Source organism: Diabrotica undecimpunctata, chromosome 5, assembly GCF_040954645.1.
Source record: "Diabrotica undecimpunctata isolate CICGRU chromosome 5, icDiaUnde3, whole genome shotgun sequence".
NCBI lineage: Eukaryota > Metazoa > Arthropoda > Insecta > Coleoptera > Chrysomelidae > Diabrotica > Diabrotica undecimpunctata.
In genome coordinates, this window is record NC_092807.1 from 65,544,404 (window position 1) to 65,560,822 (window position 16,419).

Here is a 16,419-nt window from a genome sequence, read left to right on the forward strand (position 1 = left end):
AAAAGAAGAAGAGTTCGAAAAGAAAGCAGGAAAATAAGATGGAGACCAGAGAAAAACAGGAAATAGAAGGTACAGAAGAATTGTTGGCAACCGACGATAAAACAGAATGGAAGCAGGAAGAAAAAGAAGGTATCATCAGAGAAATGAAAGGAATAGAAACATGGTGCTCGGAATACCAAAGGGAATTAGAGGATAAAAAGAAAACAGAAGAAAAAATGGCACTGATGGACGAGAATCCAGAATTTTGTGAAGAAGTATTATGGACAGTGAACACATGTGAACAAAAGGTGGATGAAAGAAAAATAAATTGTGGAAAAAACATGGAGAAGGAAATAGAGAAGATTTTAGAAAACCATGGAGATTTTGTTAATAAAGTAAATCAAGTGGTTAAAAATTATGAACTTTCTTCTAAGGGAAAATACTTGGAAAAATTTAAAACGAAAATATATCCAATCCCGTATAAAGACAGGCAATATACGGGGTATTTTAACATTCACGACATTTGTCAGTATCATGAATAGATTTTAATAACATGGTGAAATAATTTGATCCTAGAAAACTTTTGTCATTTTTAAAATTTAACAAAGAGTTTTCGGCAGATCAAATGGCGGGGATTTGTTATGATATGTAAAATCGAGAAAAATATTGGTTTGTTTAAAAATATTTCAAAGTTCAAAAACCATAAAATAATTCAGATAAGTAGGATAATATCCAACAAACATTTCGGAGAAGGAAAGTTATTAAATCCTTGGATTTCCTGTACTAAACAAAGTGTAAGCTTTGCATTTATTTCTTTGTTATATTTGAGTGACCCGCATAAGTTTAAGTGAAAGCCACAGACAATTGAACGGGGTTTTTCAAAATACATTAGTGCAGTGATTAAAGACAATAGAAGGGATTATAGAAAGTGGTTTTTGTTAATTTTTAAGAATTATGGAAGAATATTATTTGTAAATAAGTTTTAGGAAATTTATAAATGTGGGTAGGAGTTTGTTTGTTATCGAAGTGAAGGAATGGGGGAATTGTGACGAGTTGTGATTGGCGGAGATTGAAAAAGGTGGGATAAGTATGTAGAAAAAAGTTTAGCGAGATTGAGGAGTGAAAAAAGATATAGGCAGTTGGTTTTCCAAATCTGTAAGAGGAACAGTGATTGTTCTCTGGCGGTTCCTGAAATGTAGCAAGCAGTAGTGTTGAATGTTAGTGAGTTTTTGTGGAGTTAGTGTATCTGACAGAAGCTGAAGCAGCAAAATATTGTAAGTCATATTTCTCTACTTATATTCCAAGAGTCACTGTTCAGGCCAATGAGAGATTCAGTTTATCGTAAAGAGAAGATATTCCAAGAGTCATTTTTCACTCGGGCCAACGAGAGATTCAGTTTATCGAGAGGAGAAAGGCTATCATAATTTGAATGATTTGTGCTTTTGAAGGAGATCATTAAGGACGATATACTTGCAACAATCTGTGTAAGATTGCTGATTACATAGGGAGCGGTTGAGAGGAGATAATATAGTCTACAAGGAACAAGGATTTGGACCACTCATCATCAGAGAGAGATATTTTGTTTTCTGCAGTTTTTTCTTTTATGGATAACACAATTTTTACACTTAATTTAGAAAGGATATAAATATTTTGATTAGGAGAGTTAGAATAGTTCGGAATTTTGAGATTTCAATTAATATTGTTTGTACCATTAATTTTGATTGTTCACGTACGTAGAACAAAATTTTTGAGAATTATTATATGAGATTTGTTTATTGAAAACTTTTGAGTGTGAATTATTTCATTAATTTTTATTTCAATATATAGTGTTAGATCATATGTGTTTTTTATTATTCCGGTATTCTCTGGACCTTACCTTTCACATGTAATAGCATAGATATTGAAGCACGAATTTAACCCTGAGATAAGAGAATTAAAAATTGTGATAAAGTCATAATCATATCATTTAAATAATTTTAATTAATCAAAAAAATTAATTAGCTAATTATTGCTTGGCGCACCAAGACTTTAAATATCACAATAATATATATATATATATATATATATATATATATATATATATATATATATATATATAAATATATAGAAAAGGATACTCCTGCAGTGATCCTTTCCCAAGTTAATATGCTCCTTTTCTAACTTGGCTGCACCGTACTGAAGACGACCAATAGTCAGAAATACCTATATACGGTTGCCTTCCATCGATATACCATTTTTGGTTTTCTGTTTTGCGAGACATGCCGTTACTTTTTACTTATATATATATATATATATATATATATATATATATATATATATATATATATATATATATATATATTGGTAAGCTATGTAAAATTGAAAATAATATTGGTTTACTTTTAATATATTTCAAAGTACAAAATATAATAATTCAAATAATTCAACTAATAAACTATAAAAGATATTTCGAAGAAATGAAAGTCCATTATCCTGGATTACCTGTAGTAAACAAAATTTAAAGATATGCATAAATTATTTTCTTTGTAAAATATATTCGAGTGACGTGAGTGAGCTTAGTGAAATCGTGAACAATGCGAGCGGGTTTGCCAAATAGACTTGTACGTCGATATACAGTGAATAAGACAATAGAAGAGAAATATTTAGAAAATATAATTTTCCGTTAGTTCTTAAGAATTTGTAGAAACCGATTAGCATGTTAATAATTTTTAGGAAATGTATAATCATAGGTAAAATTGTTGTTTGTCATCTAAATGGTAGATGGGGATAAGTGTGACGAACTTTGATTGGAGGAGATTGAAAAAAGTGGGATAGGTATGTAGTAATAAGAGTTTAGCTAGATTTTTGAGGGAGAAATGTAATCCGTTATTTTTCCAAAGGTTCAAGGCGAACAGTCGTTGTTCTTTGGTAGTAAGCAGTAGAAGTGAATGTTTGTGAGTTTTCTTGGAGTAAGTGTATCTGACGGAAGCTGATCCAGTAAAATATTGTAAGTTATATTTTTCTACTTATATTCCAAGAGTCACTGTTTAGGCCGGAACGAGAGATTCAGTTTATCGAGAGGAGAAGAGGCTAGCATCATTTGAACGATACGTGCATTGATATTGAAGCACGAGTATAACCCTGAGATAAGAAAATTAAATAGTGTGATAGAATCATAATTGCATCATTAAATAAGTTTAATTAATTAATTAATTAACTAATTAATTGCTTGGCGCACCTCAGACTTTTAATATCACATTAATTGTAATAAACGTACGTATAAACAGATACATAGACGCTTTGTACGTGAAATCAAATCTTGACTGTCTTTTTCATTTTATTCGGATCTACTCTGTATGAGTACAAGAAACCAATTCGCTAATGATTTCTGCTTAGTTGAGGAGACATGTCGTGGAATGCAAATTTTAGATTCCCCATGTCTCTATTAACATCTTTATCAACGTCTGCTTTGCCTTGCAATTTTTAGAAGGCTCAGATTAAGGCAGAAATCTGAATTGTGTTTCGAAACTATTTTACGGATTTATTATCAGATGTCGCTATTGCGTCCGTTTCGAAGCCATTTTAGTGTTGCTTCTTAAAGACAGGAAAGATTTATTTTTCACGTTGAGAACGCCTATGAATAGCTGTTCTGATGAGCCTTATTAAGGCGAAATACGTATAAACAGATACATAGACGCTTTGTATGTGAAATCAAATCTTGACTGTCTTTTTCATTTCAAATTATATATTGATTAGTTTAGATGTTTTGTCACTATTTACAAACCTACCACTAGATGATATTCTTAACAGCATCAAAAATAACTGGAACAGCATCTCTCCGCATACCAAGATCAGTTTAGATGATTTCATAAGAGTTTTAACATTAATTTTTGACTCTAACATCTTTTTGTTCAATGGTAATTTTTTTAAACAAATCTTTGGCACTCCAATGGGCAGCAAAATATCCCCCATACTATGTAACTTTGTTTTGGATGAAGTTATAAGAACGTGTAGAGAAAAAAAAACAAAGTAACTGATGTTTTAAACACCTTTAACGCCCAGTGTGAACACTTAAAGTTTACAGTTGAGAGAGAGGCTGATAATATGATTCCTATTTTGGACATGCTTATACATCGTGGCAATGATGGCATGCTAACGAAGGAGTGGTATCGTAAACCTTGTTTTAGTAACCGTTTCATAAACTTTTATTCTCAACATCCATCTAAGATGAAAACAAATTTGCTACCACAATCTAAAATAACGTATGGTTGCCTACCCTATATTCCAGTTCTCACACCTAACCCAATGAACATTTTCAAAAATGTTAGTGGCTTAAAAATTGCAACTAAGAATTTGAAAACGGTATCGAAGTTGTACACAAAGACAAAGGATCCTTTCACAATACAGGAGTCATCCATTGTTGTTTATTCTATACCGTGTGCCAATTGTAAAAACGTGTATATCGGAGAATCATCTCGTAATTTTCACAGTAGAGTGACCTCACATCGCAGCGACATAAAAACCAAAAAAATAAACGCATGTTCGCTCACAGAACATGCATTAACGTTAAAACATGAATTTAATTTCGAGGATTCCTGTATTTTGGCAAAGGAAAAAACCATTCAAAACGTGTTTTCTTGGAAATGTGTTTCATAAAATCCAATACGTCTTGTATAAATAAAAAATCTGATATAGATAAACTAAGCAACATTTATTGTTATTTACTGACAAACATCAAATATAAAATAAAGATTTACTTTTACATATACACACCATAATGCACCTGCATACAAAACATGTTGCATACCATCAAGACAGGTTTAATATACTACTTTCATTAATATAACATGAAGAACACCTTAATTACTTTTTAATCATACTATTTTTGTTTTTTCTTTCTGTTCTCTATGGATCAGTTAAAACACACCATTAAAAGATGTCACAAACAAATTTTTACTATCATAACTAAATATTAAAATGTATTTTGTTCATTATTTTATATGTTTTATTTTATATGTGTGTTATTAATGTTGAGTGTCATAGCTTTATATAAATAATCTCAACGCCTAGTAAGTTGCACGACAATTTGTGATATATTGTAAATATTTACACATTCTTCTAATTACAGTGTCTTGAATAAGGAATAAAACAATTCCGAAAGCTAGACCAAAAGTCAAAAGAGTGTTTCTGTAACATCCCGGCTAAACACTGACACTGACATTTCTGACTGCAGCCCTAATAAACTGTGTTGTTTGTTTATATCGACAATCAATAATATCTAGTATTTCTTAATATATATATATATATATATATATATATATATATATATATATATATACATATATATATATATATATATATATATACATATATATATATATATATATATATATATATATATATATATATATATACCTATACATATATATATATATATATATATATATATATATATATATATATATACATATATATATATATATATATATATATATATATATATACATATATATATATATATATATATATATATATATATATATATACCTATACATATATATATATATATATATATATATATATATATATATATATATATATATATATATATATATATATCAACAGATGTTTGTGACAGTTTAGGACTTGTATTTTGAGTTTTAAAGTTTATAGTCGGTAAAATTATTGTAAACGAGTTAGTGTTCAATAAAGTTGATTTCAAAGAACTGTAACAATATTATGGTAACGTAATTACTATTTAAATGGGAATAAGCCACAATTAAAGGTTAAATTGCGTTTATTGACGTTTCAATTTTCACTTCGGAAATCGTTCTCAAAATACAAACATTAGTAAATTAAACAAATTTTTGTTTTTCTGTTATTTACTGAAAAATTCTTCTAAATTAAAATTAAATTAAATTAAAAAAGAATTAAAATTAAATTAATTAATTAAGTAAATTAGAAGAATTTTTCACTAAATAACAGAAAAACAAAAATTTGTTTAATTTACTTTTTAATGTTTGTATCTTGAGAACGATTTCCGAAGTGGAAATTGAAACGTCAATAAACGTAATTTAACCTTTAATTGTGGCTTATTCCCATTTAAATAGTAATTACTTTAAAATACCACAAGAAAATAGCTTCAGAATTATGGTAATGACTTCTTCTTCTTCAGTGCCTTATCCGGTCCGGATGTTGGCGATCATCAAGGCTATCATGGTTTTGTTGACTGCTCTGCGAAACAGCTCCGCTGAGGTCATCCCAAACCATTGTCGGAGATTTTTCAACCACGAGATACGACGGCGTCCCGGTCCTCTTCTGCCAAATACTTTACCCTGCATAACGAGTTGAAGAATTCGATGTTTTTCTTCGTTCCGCATCACGTGGCCGAGGTACTCAAGCTTACGTTGTTTAATTAAATTAAGCACTTCTTTTTCTTTTGTCGTGCGCTGTAGGACCTCAACGTTGGTGACATGGTCCACATAAGATATTTTTAGTATCCTTCTGTATATCCACATCTCGAAGGCTTCGATTCGTTTTTCAGTGGCTTGCGTCAGTGTCCAGGCTTCAACTCCATATAGTAATACTGGAAGAACGTAGCACCTCACTATCCGCATCTTGGTATCCCAAACTGAGATCACTGCAGCACAGCAAAGATCTCAACTTAATAAATGTAGACCGTGCCATTTCAATTCTGGATCTAATCTCTTGAGCGTAGTCCCATTGTACGTTGAGGGTAGTTCCGAGGTAAGTGAATCTGTCGACTCTCTGGATCTCTTCGCTACCTGCCATTAGTGCCCCGGGATCTAAATTTGTACGGCTGACAACCATCAATTTAGTTTTCTTAATATTGAGGTTCAGTCCGGATGTTACGCTCACAGTTCGCACTCGGTCTAGTAAGGCCTGCAGATCGTTTAGGCTGGTTGCTAGTAACACAGTATCATCGGCGTAGAGGATATTATTGATGTATTCACCGTTCACTCGGATTCCCATGTCTAGGTTTGTGAGGGCTTCATTAAAAATCATAATGACTGTGGTAACAAAATTAGTAGTGATTATAAAACAATGGTGATTAATAGATTGTTGTCTACGACGTGAAGTATTTTATTGAACCATACAATCTTATACATATACAACTGGTTAAATGCCTATAACATTTGGTTTTTGTTTAATTTTTATATACTTGAATCCTGAATATGTTATAAAACAATAATAAATGTTAATATTTTTTATTCACTAATTTTACATAAAAAGTTATAAGAAATCTGATTATTAATTTATTCTGCTTTAGAAATTATCTCTATACAAAACAGTTATTATTGAACTATTAGTATACCCTGTCTATTATAAAATTTAACTGAGTATTATGTTTAAATATCAATACAACACTTCCTGAACAATACAAAAATCACTCTAAATATTCCTAAGCTATATCTTGATATCACTTATTTCTAATAGGATATAAAGTACTATATTTCTAATAGTAAGTAGATTTCTTATAGTTAATATAAACATAAAATATTTTCTGAATCATTTATTTATAACGTTAGGGCTAATTTGTCTAAGATTATTTATGTTCTTTATAGTTTTTAGTTCCCTAGTACCGTTAAACATAAAAGAAACATCACAGTTGCTTAAGGGGTGTGATTCTATGGATTTAGGACTTAGAGGGTTACTAGCTGGAGATACCACACCACTGTCTTCCGAGCTTGTAGGAGAGATGTTATTGTTGACAAATGGAAAATCGACAGAATTATTTTCACGAGCACCTTCGTTTTTGAACTCTTGAACTGTTATATCTATTTTAGTATTACCTAACATATTATTTTGAGCGTTTAGTTTCTGTTGGAGTATATGGTGATGAGAACCTGAAAAGAATTTTGATATCCTTTCAGTTGAATTACTAGGGGTGGTTGTCAGATTGGGAATAGCTTCATTTCTTTTACTTAGACTATTAGTTCTCGATCTAGCTTGGTCTGACTTGCTATTAACATGTGTTGGTAAGTTAATTATACCCATACTTTGTGATTTGGTCATTATTTTTTCTGGAGATCTCTGGAACATTCTTAAAAGATTGTTTTGATGTGGTTTTACTTCATGTTTTATTCGTTCTGTAAATGATAGTTGTGATAATATTCTTTGTACATCATCAGGAATTTCAAGGTCTAATTTTTGTTCAATTAAAGATTGAACAAAATTTCCTAAAGAGCCTATAGTTACATCCAGAGCTCTGTTCTGCATTTCCAATTTGTTTATTTGTGACTGTTGTAGAACCCTAGTTTTCTCCAATCTTTGAACATTAGACAGACTCAACTCCAGTTGTTGCATTAGTGCTTTATTTTGTTCAGTTAAAATCTTGCTATGAGCTTCTAATTTATGAAATGCTTCAACCTGTGGTTGGACTAAATTCAGCTCCTCTTGCAAAACTTGATACTCTACTTTATACTCATTTAGTTGTTTGGTAAACGAAGTAGCATATACTTCTTTCATAATTTTATCTAAAGTAATTTTATCTATATTAGGAAGCTGTTCTTTAAGGTAATTCATGATCTCTTCAAAACTATCACATAGAAGTAATTTTTCTTTGTGGAAGATTAAAAGAGCCAGCGCTACACGAAAAATGACTTCAGGTCCTTCCAGAAATATAAGATCTGAAAAATAAAAAAATAATATCAATTAAAAACATTGATACATTTTTTACGTGTTTCTAATTATTTGTTTTAATCTATATCAGAAAGATCTACATTGAATTATCTTCAACATTTTAATAACAATCTAAAACTAACTAAGACCTAACTAAGAGCTGGCTGACTAGAAATTCGACATTTTGAATATTAATATGAATAAATTTAGTAAGTACATAAATGACACAATAATATAGTTCTCAATTTTGACAGACCTCAAATAACCCATGCAATAATTTATAAACTATTTTTATATCAAACGAATAACCGTTATAGAGGGCAAGCAACAATTAGCTTTCTTTGAATTGCAATCGTATTTAACGTTTATGTATCATTTGTAGTGAGTTTGATAATGTTAAATACATCAAATTTTTCATGCATGTCCATAAGAAAAAACGCGTATGTATAAACTGCTTGATATAGTGCGTTGTGGGTTTTTAGTGCTCCTGCTTATTTTTTAACAAAAAAAAGACTTCTAGATACTTAATTGGTTCCCTGGATATACGGTTGGTACACTTTTTCCCCAAGCTCACACTGATTTGAATAGATAAAAACAACACGGCTTTGTTACATACTTTTTCATGTATACCTTTCACATATTTTCCAAACTCACTGGGAATTAGTTTTTTATTCATTGTCCTCACAGAACTGTGTTTCTTTATGTAACTGCTTATTAGTTACTTTTTCATATTTTTATGGTGTGGATTCGTATAATAGTAGGTAGGTAAGTATGACTCTATATAGCGCTTTAGAACATAAATTTTTGGAAATATACAATCTTGATATTAATATTATTTAGGGGCATAATTTTTGTTAACGGGGCTGTCATTATGTACCATTCTCGGTATTATTTTTTAGTATTGAATTGCACGTGTGTGATTGTTAGATTCACCATCGGGCGCCTCCCAGGTGGTACAGAGGAAATGAAATACTCGGGTTGGACCAAAACTGGCACATGATTTATTACCGTTTCCAGGTGAAGGAAGGTGGTAAAGGAAGGTGAAGAAGGAAAGCTCTTTCAAGCTTTCTGTAGCTAGATAAAATGATGCCTAGATATTTAAACCCCATCACTTGTTCTATTATCTGACCTTGGTAAATTTACTGTTACAACCATGATTTTGTCTTTTTTTGAAGAAATTAACATGTTTAACTTTCTGGCGGTTATATTAAATTGGTGCAGCATACGTTGTTGTTTTTGTATTTGTTGTAATTGTATTTTAAGTTGTCTTTCTCCCATTTGGTATCCTTTTTTTAGTTCTTACTTTTTTTATTATTTAATCCATAATCAGGTTGAACAATAGAGCACTCAGGGAACCTCCCTGTCTTATCAAACTGCCAACTTCAATGAAGTTGATTTTTCTTGCACTTGCCTCATTATTAATATTTCGTCGGTGACGTCGTCATCTTCCTGACCTAAAACCTTGTTATTCTTCTGCCAGTATTATAATTCCATTCAGTTTATTTATTATAACTTTACCTTTTCCTATTCAATATGTATTTCTTCGTTTGCCGTTACCTCTGGTGTTGGTGGTTCATTATCGTCACCTTTAGAAAATAGGGATCGAAAGTAGTCTGCCCATGTTGCCTTCTCAATGTGTTTCGTTTTAATTAGTTCGTTCATCTCTTTTCTTTGTCCTTTGATCATTCTCCATATCTCTTTCTGTCGTGTTCCATCTGTTTTGAGAAGCTCTGCCAGCGTTCCCTTTTTATTTGTCTAACCAAAGTATTCGTAATTCGATTATTGTGGTTGTATGCCTGTTACGTTTGTTTGTTTTGTATTGTAAAAAGGCTTTATTTTTTTCTTCACGTTTTATCTTGTCTTCCTCTCTAAACTATGGGGTTTTCTTTTTAATTTGTTATATGTTATTCTTGAGTTTTTCCCAGCTCTCCTTGATGTTATCGTTTTCTAATATTTCATTCCCGGCATTCTTCTCTGATATTCTTTTTCTGTATAAGTATTCCGTGGATTTCGTATTCAGTCCTTTGACTCTGATTTTTGTTTGTGTTGGAGCCTTTCTATTAGGTGTGAAGTATTCATGATGATTCTTATTTTACATAATACTAGGCTATGGTCGCTACTTACATCTGCTGAGTTGAGGCATCTTACGTCTATTATTATTAATGGATGTATATATATGTTGGTTATAACATAATCTATCATAGATCTTTGTCCACGGGTGTTATTGAATGTATATTTTTTTTGGTCTTTGTGGTCAAAAAATGTGTTGTTTCTTATCGTCCTTACTCGACGAAATGGGTACAAAAATGATGGTAATTTATATGGGTAAATTGTTAATGCATGGTGGAATATAAATATTCCCAGCATCGCTCTGAATAGCTTGATTAAGCTTGGGTATATAGTTTACTTTAATTGCTATCGACATTTCACTTCATCTTCCCTCACTAGAGGTCGCTAGTAGCATACTCTAGTAATTATTTTTCCTATAATTGCCATACTAGTCGGTGCGTTTTGGTTTGGTTCGAGTCTTCTTACAAGTCTCACTGATGACGAGTAGACCCAAAAACACGTGTTAGAGAATGGTAAGAGACTCAAATTAAATCCAAGTCTACGTATATATATATATATATATATATATATATATATATATATATATATATATATATATATATAAAGAAGTAAACGTTAAATAGTGGGTTTGCAGCAATAAAAAATGAAACGAGTACTCTTTTAAATTTTTATTCCAAGCTTTCGGACATTGGTTATGTCCTTCATCAGGGAGCTACAAATGTGATGAATAAATTGTTGGCGTTGGTATAATTAATTAAAAAATGTTTCTACTTACAAACTTAATGAGGTTGTATCAACGAAGATGTATTATAATGTTGATAAAATTTATCATAGTCTCTCATCTTTTTTCAATATATAAAAACTATTTTTATGTTTAAAAATTTAAAAAAATTACTATACATCCAAAAACACTTAATTCTTCTAAATAAATACATGACATTATTTTGTCAAAATAATGTCATGTATTTATTTAGAATAATGAAGTATTTTTGGATGTATAGTAATTTTTTTAAATTTTTAAACATAAAAATAGTTTTTATATATTGAAAAAAGATGAGAGACTATGATAAATTTTATCAACATTATAATACATCTTTATAATGTATTCTCTCTAATAAAAATTTAAAAGAGTACTCGTTTCATTTTTTAATTTTTTATTGCTGCAATCCCACTATTTAACGTTTACTTCCTTACGTTGTCAGCAAATACTTCTGGTTCATTATATATATATATATATATATATATATATATATATATATATATATATATATATATATATATATATATATATATAATGAACCAGAAGTATTTGCTGACAACGTAAGGAAGTAAACGTTAAATAGTGGGTTTGCAGCAATAAAAAATGAAACGAGTACTCTTTTAAATTTTTATTCCAAGCTTTCGGACATTGGTTATGTCCTTCATCAGGGAGCTACAAATGTGATGAATAAATTGTTGGCGTTGGTATAATTAATTAAAAAATGTTTCTACTTACAAACTTAATGAGGTTGTATCAACGAAGATGTATTATAATGTTGATAAAATTTATCATAGTCTCTCATCTTTTTTCAATATATAAAAACTATTTTTATGTTTAAAAATTTAAAAAAATTACTATACATCCAAAAACACTTAATTCTTCTAAATAAATACATGACATTATTTTGTCAAAATAATGTCATGTATTTATTTAGAATAATGAAGTATTTTTGGATGTATAGTAATTTTTTTAAATTTTTAAACATAAAAATAGTTTTTATATATTGAAAAAAGATGAGAGACTATGATAAATTTTATCAACATTATAATACATCTTTATAATGTATTCTCTCTAATAAAAATTTAAAAGAGTACTCGTTTCATTTTTTAATTTTTTATTGCTGCAATCCCACTATTTAACGTTTACTTCCTTACGTTGTCAGCAAATACTTCTGGTTCATTATATATATATATATATATATATATATATATATATATATATATATTTTGTTATGATATGTAAAATCGAGAAAAATATTGGTTTGTTTAAAAATATTTCAAAATTCAATAACATTAAAATAATTCAGATAAGTAGGATAATATCCAACAAACATTTCGAAGAAGGAGAGTTATTAATTTCTTGAATTACCTGTACTAAACAAAATGTAAGCTTTGCATAAATTATTTCTTTGTTATACTTGAGTGACCCGCATAATTTTAAGTGAAAACAAAAAGACAATTGAACGGGGTTTTCCAAAATACATTAATGCAGTGATTAGAGACAAATAGAAGAGATTTTAGAAAGAGGTTTTTGTTAGTTTTTAAGAATTATAGAAAATATTATTTGTAAATAAGTTTTAGGAAATTTTATAATTATAGGTAAAAATTTGTTTGTTATCGAAATGAAAAAATGGGGGAATTGTGACGAGTTTTGATTGGCGGAGATTGAAAAAGGTGGGATAAGTATGTAGGAAAAAGTTTAGCGAGATTGAGGAGAGAGAAAAGAGAATCAGTTGATTTTCCAAGTCTGTAAGAGGAACAGGATTGTTCTCTGGTGGTTCCAAAGAAGTAGCAAGCAGTAGTGTTGAATGTTAGTGAGTTTTTGTGGAGTTAGTGTATCTGACAGACGCTGAAGCAGCAAAATATTGTAAGTCATATTTTCCTACTTATATTCCAAGAGTCACTGTTCAGGCCAACGAGAGATTCAGTTTATCGTAAAGAGAAGATATTCCAAGAGTCATTTTTCACTCGGGCCAACGAGAGCTTCAGTTTATCGAGAGGAGAAAGGCTATCATAATTTGAATGATTGTTGCTTTTGAAGGAGATCATTAAGGACGATATACTTGCAACAATCTGTTGTAAGATTGCTGATTACATAGGGAGCGGTTGAGAGGAGATAATACAGTCTACAAGGAACAAGGATTTGGACCACTCATCATCAGAGAGAGATATTTTTGTTTTCTGCAGTTTTTTTTCTTTTATTGATAACACAATTTTTACACGTAATTTAGAAAGGATATAAATATTTTGATTAGGAGAGTTAGAATAGTTTGGGATTTTGAGTTTTCAATTAATATTGTTTGTACCATTAATTTTGATTGTTCACGTACGGAGAACAAAATTTTGAGAATCCTTATATGAGATTTGTTTATTGAAAACTTTTGAGTGTGAATTATTTCATTATTTTTATTTCAATATATAGTGTTAGATCATATGTGTTTTTTATTATTCCGGTATTCTCTGGACCTTACCTTTCACATGTAATAGCATAGATATTGAAGCACGAATTTAACCCTGAGATAAAAGAATTAAAAATTGTGATAGAGTCATAATCATATCATTTAAATAATTTTAATTAATCAAAAAAATTAATTAGCTAATTATTGCTTGGCGCACCAAGACTTTAAATATCACAATAATATATATATATAGTGAATGGGATGTTTTCGGTCAATTTGGAGATAAAAAAGACAAGAGTTGTGCTACTTTATCTATTTAATGAAGACGTTTATTATATATATATATATATATATATATATATATATATATATATATATATATATATATGTATATATGAGGTAACAAGAAGTCAGGATACCTCTCTTTGATATCTTTTACTTGATGGGATTTCTTATTTGGCGAAAAAAAAATAAAATTTACATATTTCTCTACTGCGCTTTTTACAACCACGGCATTATCCTTCCTGACCTGAGTAGGTCTCCTCAGAGCGACTTATACAGAAGCTCAGCTTTTAGCGTTTATGATTGTAATTTGAATAATTTGGTACTCTACTTTGGCGCTATACAAAAACATTCACAGGTTGTTGCTAAAACTATATTTCGTACATAGTTTTAGATGACAGAATTATTTTAAAATGAACTGGAAATAGTATATTTTAGGAGAACTAAATTAATGGTAATTACAAAAAAAAAAACAAAAGGAGCTGATATTTTACGACATATAGTGACACTTACCAAATACTCTTGTAACGAATCCCAATGGAAACTGTGAGGAAAAAACCGTCAGCAACCATGGAGCTGCATACAAAGTTGGTGTTACTTCATGAAGGTCAAAATGAACGTAAACATCGTGAAGCTGGTCATGTAATAATCTAGATAATTGATACAGCTTAATTTGTAAGCTCGCCATATCCGGAAGGTACTGAGTGCGCATTCCTCTGCGGAACATAAGATGTTTTAGTAGTAAAAAAGCTTTACTCTCTTCCATCTGAAAAAATAATTTGGAAATAAATGTATCCTAGTGGCAATGATTTTTTTTTTATATAAAATGTATCGAAACGTATGCCGTCCCTAACTAGAGTTACAGGGTATAATTTCAGGGAACTATATTTAATAGATTAGTCCAATTTTATGCTTATGCTGACGACGTGGACATTATAACAAGAGGCAGGGCGAGAACCACGGAAATTCTAACAGACCAAGTAGCAGCAGTAGAGCAAATGGGATTACCTACACATAAATAAAAATAAAAATAAATCTAAATGTATGCTGACTAACACAAACACGAGAGCTGTAAATGTTGATGAAGAGCTTACTGTTAATAACAAACAATTTCGAAGCGGTTAAAGAGATCATATAGCTACGGACAGTGGTTGACCAATAATTATTGGAAACATTAGGGGAAATAAAAGGTGGATTATAATTGCAGGTGCAAGGTGTTGTCATGGTATATTAAAGTACTTAGCTAGTTAGCTAACAAACGTCAGCTCAAAAAAACTCGTATAAGTGTATATTATATATTCCTACATATGAATCAGAGACATGGACCATAATCAAAATCGGATCATCTGTACAGATTTTTAAAAGAAGGATATTATGCAAAACATTCGGGACGATATGTAAAAATGGGGCATAAAGGAGTAGATATAACTTGTAATTACAGAATATCAACAAGAAAAAATCGTGAAAACGGTATTACCATCTTAATCAAGCAAAACCTCCAGGACATGTAGCCCAGGCCCCGAATCAAACATAATAAGAAGGATTTTAAGTAAGCCGCCGCGCCGGTGGAAATGAGGATGGGCAAGGGATAAAGTAGAATGGAGCAGACAACTTAAGAATATCGAGACTCTTTAAGGACTTTGGCACCGTAATGAGTGAGTGAATGATTACAAAGAGAAACAACAAGTTGATACACCATCTTGCGTCGTATGTCGATTCAAATATTATTGAAGAAGCAAGAAATCTTTACATGCAAATGAATTTTAGCTCAAATGCATAACAGCTTAAACTCAAATTAAATATTTTTTGCTCGATTTGGATGCTGTTACGTACCATATCCCTGATTTAAATTTTGCTTTGGAAAAATTATTAGTTTATTTCAGTGGTCTTTTGAAACCTTTTATGAAACGTATAAATGTTACTTACATGTAATAAAAGAATACCAGCTACAAAGCTTAAGCCCTGGCAGTATCCAACATCAGGATCAAGAAGGGAATAGGCTTTCAGTAGATTAAAAAGAGCTAATTGTCCGGGTCCTAGAGGACTACTGAAGTATGAATGATTAGGAAAAGTTCTGCCTAAAAAGTTAGTATAGTAAATAATTAATGACAATGAAGTAAAATAATGGATACTAGAAAATACATGTTTTGTCCCATGTAATATTTCCACTATTTTTTGAGTATTTTGATGAGTAGAAATAAATTATGCAATCATAAATAGTCTATCACATAAGATTTTCTCAAAAAAAGTCTACTTTATTATTTATTGTTCGTATTTTTTGAAATTTTAATATATAATTAAAATAACA

At 30.2% G+C, this 16,419-nt stretch overlaps 1 protein-coding gene across 1 annotated transcript in view; it reads right to left on the reverse strand.

Annotated features, from left to right (window-relative positions):
* Positions 1-7,054: 7,054 nt before the first annotated feature.
* LOC140442234 (TBC1 domain family member 1-like) overlaps positions 7,055-16,419 on the reverse strand; it is a 39,539-nt gene continuing 30,174 nt past the window's right edge. The window contains exons 6-8 of the mRNA XM_072533310.1: positions 16,038-16,189; positions 14,625-14,877; positions 7,055-8,609 (exon numbers count right to left, since the gene is read on the reverse strand). Of these exons, the coding sequence (XP_072389411.1) occupies positions 7,489-8,609; positions 14,625-14,877; positions 16,038-16,189 (1,526 nt within the window). The 3' untranslated portion in view covers positions 7,055-7,488. The remainder of the gene's footprint in view (positions 8,610-14,624; positions 14,878-16,037; positions 16,190-16,419) is intronic.